We start from the raw sequence: 3,842 nt of genomic DNA, 5'->3' as shown, positions 1-3,842 counted from the left end.
TCTCTCTCTCTCTCTCTCTCTCTCTCTCTCACACACACACACACACACACACACACACACACCAGCATGCTGGGACTACAGCTCAGTTTCTCTGAGCTGGGAAACACTCCTCACAGCACACCATGGCCCAGGTCAGCAGCATGCTGGAGCAGTTCTGCAGAAAGGGGCTCGTGTTTTGGCATCTTTACTGTATAAAGGTCAACTCCTTGGAGAACAGAGAAGGAAAAGAAGGCAAGAAAGAAGCTTAATGGAGCTATATTAGTTACATCATTAAATAGTTTCTGGGGATGAAATCCCAACAACAAAAGAATGATCTGAAAGTTTGCTTGCTGGCCTTGTGTTTAAGATGTGATATTATATTCTCTATATCTAGAGAATGAAAAGAACATTCCAGAAGATGATGTCAAAGGCAGTATTCAAAGTCAAAAGGCCATATGGTCAATGATCCACTTTCAAGCATTTTCAGGCCAAACAAAGGAGCTCTGGCTTAGCCACAGTGTCAGCAAATAGAACTCACTGGTTCGTTTGAGACATGGCATGCTTAGGAAGCCAAATTTCTGACCACATTTATTTCTGGGTATAACACAAGATAGAGATCTAATACTGTGTGTTCTATTAGCAGAGAGCTAACTTATTAATTCCTCCATCCATTTCTTTTTCTCATTCATGTAACAGCTACACGCTAAATAGGCATTTTAAAAGTCAGGTATGGAGGCACACATCTGCAAGCCCAGCTCTCAGAGGGTGAAGGAAGGAAGATGGTGAGCCCCAGGCCAGAGACCAGGGGCCAGCCTGAGTTCTGCAGTGAGATCTTGTAGAAAATAATACATAAATGAACATTATGTACCAGGTATATAGTACTAACAGGGACTAGGGCAGAAAATTCTGTTCCTTTCCCAAGAGCTTGAAGGAATTTATAATTTTTCCTTTGTGAACCATAAGATGTGGAGTGGGAAGACAGGGAGAGACTTGGTGAATAACAGGAGCATAGAGAGGGCTCCAGCTAGGCTGAGGGATGGAGAAAGGGCCAGTGGAAGATCACGTATTTGAGCTGGCTTTGGAAGGGAAGAGCAATTTACCAGGTAGATAAAAAGGGGGGCTTCCTTTGCATTCAGAGAAAACAAAGAGCAGACATTCCCGTGAACTTAGGATGCAATGGTGTGAGGACGGTCATGTGCTGGAGGATCAGTGTGGACAGGAAGGCAGTAGACAGTCTCCTGCAGCATCTCAGGCTAGGCAGATCCCTCTGCAAGCGCGGGATAACATGGCCACGGCACTGTCACTTGGCATCACGGTGCCAATACCCAGCATATGGCCTGGCACCAAGTAGTAGAGTAAATTCCCAGTGGCTAGCTGGATGCCTATGTAGATGAGTCGAAAGGAGCCGTGTCAACAGGAATGAGGATAGTTAGTGAAGATTGGGTAGTAGTCTGAGCAGATGGCATGACCCCGAACCACGTGTACGAGTTCAGCCTCACCTCGGTGCGGGCCTCCACGTCGCAGGCAGTGGCAGCCACGGTGAGCGCTGCGGTGCTCTGCACCAAGGTGTTGGTGGAGTGCAGCGGGCCCAGCAGTGCGTGCATTACTTCGTGGTTCTGGATGATAGCTCTCAGAGGCTCTTGTGTGGCCATGTTGGTCAGCACCGTGGCAGCATTGGCAATGGCTCCATCCCGCTTGCTCGACAGGATGTTTATCAGTGGGTCAATGGCATCTGCTTCTGCAGCAGCACTGTGTACAACAAGGAGAAAGGAATGAAATTCTCTCGGGTTTGAGGCTGTATCTGAGAAGTCTGCAACCCACTTAGAAACAGGGAGGTTTGTCATGCAATGAACCCTGAAGGGGGCGCTATAAATGAGTAAAAGCACATAATCCTTTTGGGTTGTAGAAAAATGCATGGCCAAAACGTTTGAGGACTCTTAAGAGATGGGTGTTTGTTCAGTTATTATCCTCAGTGAAGATGAATTTTAATTGTTAATGTGACACAATCTGGAGTCATGTGGGAAGAGTCTCAGTGAGGCATTGTCTAGATTTGGTTGTGTGTCTTTGGGGAATTATGTTGACTCTGGCCATTGACATGGGAAAAGCTGACCACTGTGGGCAGCACCATTCCCTGGGCATGGGATTCTGAATTACATGAGTGGAGAAAGCCAGCTGAGCACTAGTATCCATCTATAAGTTCATAGCTGTCTCACCTTGACTGTGGGTGAGATGTGACTGGCCGCTTCAGGTTTCTGCTCCCCTGGCTTCCCAAGAAAGTTGTACTTGACAAAAGGAGTTATGTGTGCATTTTGGCCAAGACAGGATTATGATAATGGTTAAAGATGTAAAGCATTTGATGCAAGGGGCTGTATTGTTAAGAGCCTGAAAAATAACCCTGTGTAATAAGATATATGGAGCACACTGGCTCTGAAGGCTACCGGGGCCAGATCTGATAGAGCTATCGTCTCACCTACAGGGATACCAAGGAGTTCAAGACCTGTCTGGACCATGGAGTAAGCTCAAGTTTAGCCTGAGTTACTTGGTAAGACAGTCTCAAAAGAAAAGGCAAAAAAGACAAAGGGGTTTGGAAATATGGCTCAGTAGTAGAGCACTTACCTAATACACATGTGGCGCTAGGCTCAATCCCCAGCAACACAAAATCACACTAACAATAATAATATCAACCATTTACCTTAATCATCATGTTAGTACAAGTCATCAAGACAGCAAAAATTATTGACACTTTAATAACACAGACTTCTCAAATGTGAACATCTCAAATTTATATTGGATGGATTCTTACCAGAAAGGGGAGTAAAACGCAAAACTGCCTGGTATAGTCACCAGTGTCCCAACACATTTAACTTGATAGCATCACCTGAATCTGTTTACTGTGATGGACCAGTAGCCTTCAAAACAAAAGTCATGACAATTGTCCTGTCCATCCATCCATCCATCATCCATCCATCCATCATCCATCATCCATCCATCCATCCATCCATCCATCCATCTATCCATCCATCCATCACACAGCAGATTAAAAATGAAATCTGGATAGCGAGGCAGTGGTTCTGGGGGAGAGTAGGCTGTAATCTCCATAAAACCAGCTCAGGAGGAAAGAGAACAAGGCTCTGCTTTAATGATGGGCCAGCAGGTTCCCTGCCCAGGCCTGCCTGCTGGCCTGCACCCTGGTTTATTAGGTTTAGCCCATCCAACACACTGGCGGCCTCCATGGGGAAAGTGATGTCCTGATGTCCCATTTCACTCCCATGCTTCCTCTGGCTCTTAGGGTGTAGTTAACCCTTCCTGTGACATCTTCCTTTCTTTAGTAGCTGAAGGTCAGTGTTTAATTTCCTTTCCTTGGGGATAAAATACTCTTATGATATTTCACTTCTAATGCTTTCTTATTGTTAACTGACATGGTGGTCAGGTGGTTTTTAAAGCTTCAAGTTTTATCAGGAACTTCTCAAATTTTTGCTTATGTAAATTTATAGCTCTGATACTGACATTTAAAAAACGTTTTGTAGCATCTATACGCATGTCTGTCCCCACCCCCAGTGTGTGCATGTACATGCGAGTATGCACATGCCAAACACAGAAACCAGGCTTTATACACACTTTACCATGGAGCTACCCCTGAAAGTTCAAGATCAATGTATTTTTCTAATCAACACACACTGGAATCTTCAAAAATCCCCTTCTTTTGAGTTATTTTTTGGAACTCAGACCCTTATGCCAAATGCTTCAAACCTTTAACTACCACAAGCACACCTTGCCCAAGAGGCACAACTCCTTTCTCTAGTAGTGGAAATTTCTCTCCTCTCCTCTCTCTCTCTCTCTCTCCCTCTCTCTCTCTCTCTCCC

At 45.0% G+C, this 3,842-nt stretch overlaps 1 protein-coding gene across 5 annotated transcripts in view; it reads right to left on the bottom strand.

Annotated features, from left to right (window-relative positions):
- Positions 1–3,842, bottom strand: part of Armc3 (armadillo repeat containing 3) — an 86,313-nt gene that overhangs the window by 19,168 nt on the left and 63,303 nt on the right. For all 5 annotated transcript variants that reach the window (XM_031369117.1, XM_031369116.1, XM_031369118.1 and 2 more), the window contains exon 11: positions 1,479–1,728. In XM_031369117.1, the coding sequence (XP_031224977.1) occupies positions 1,479–1,728 (250 nt within the window). The remainder of the gene's footprint in view (positions 1–1,478; positions 1,729–3,842) is intronic.

The sequence above is a fragment of the Mastomys coucha genome, unplaced genomic scaffold, assembly GCF_008632895.1.
Source record: "Mastomys coucha isolate ucsf_1 unplaced genomic scaffold, UCSF_Mcou_1 pScaffold15, whole genome shotgun sequence".
In the NCBI taxonomy this organism is placed as follows: domain Eukaryota; kingdom Metazoa; phylum Chordata; class Mammalia; order Rodentia; family Muridae; genus Mastomys; species Mastomys coucha.
The sequence above is the reverse complement of the archived record's forward strand: the minus strand, read 5'-3'. Positions and strand labels throughout refer to the sequence as shown.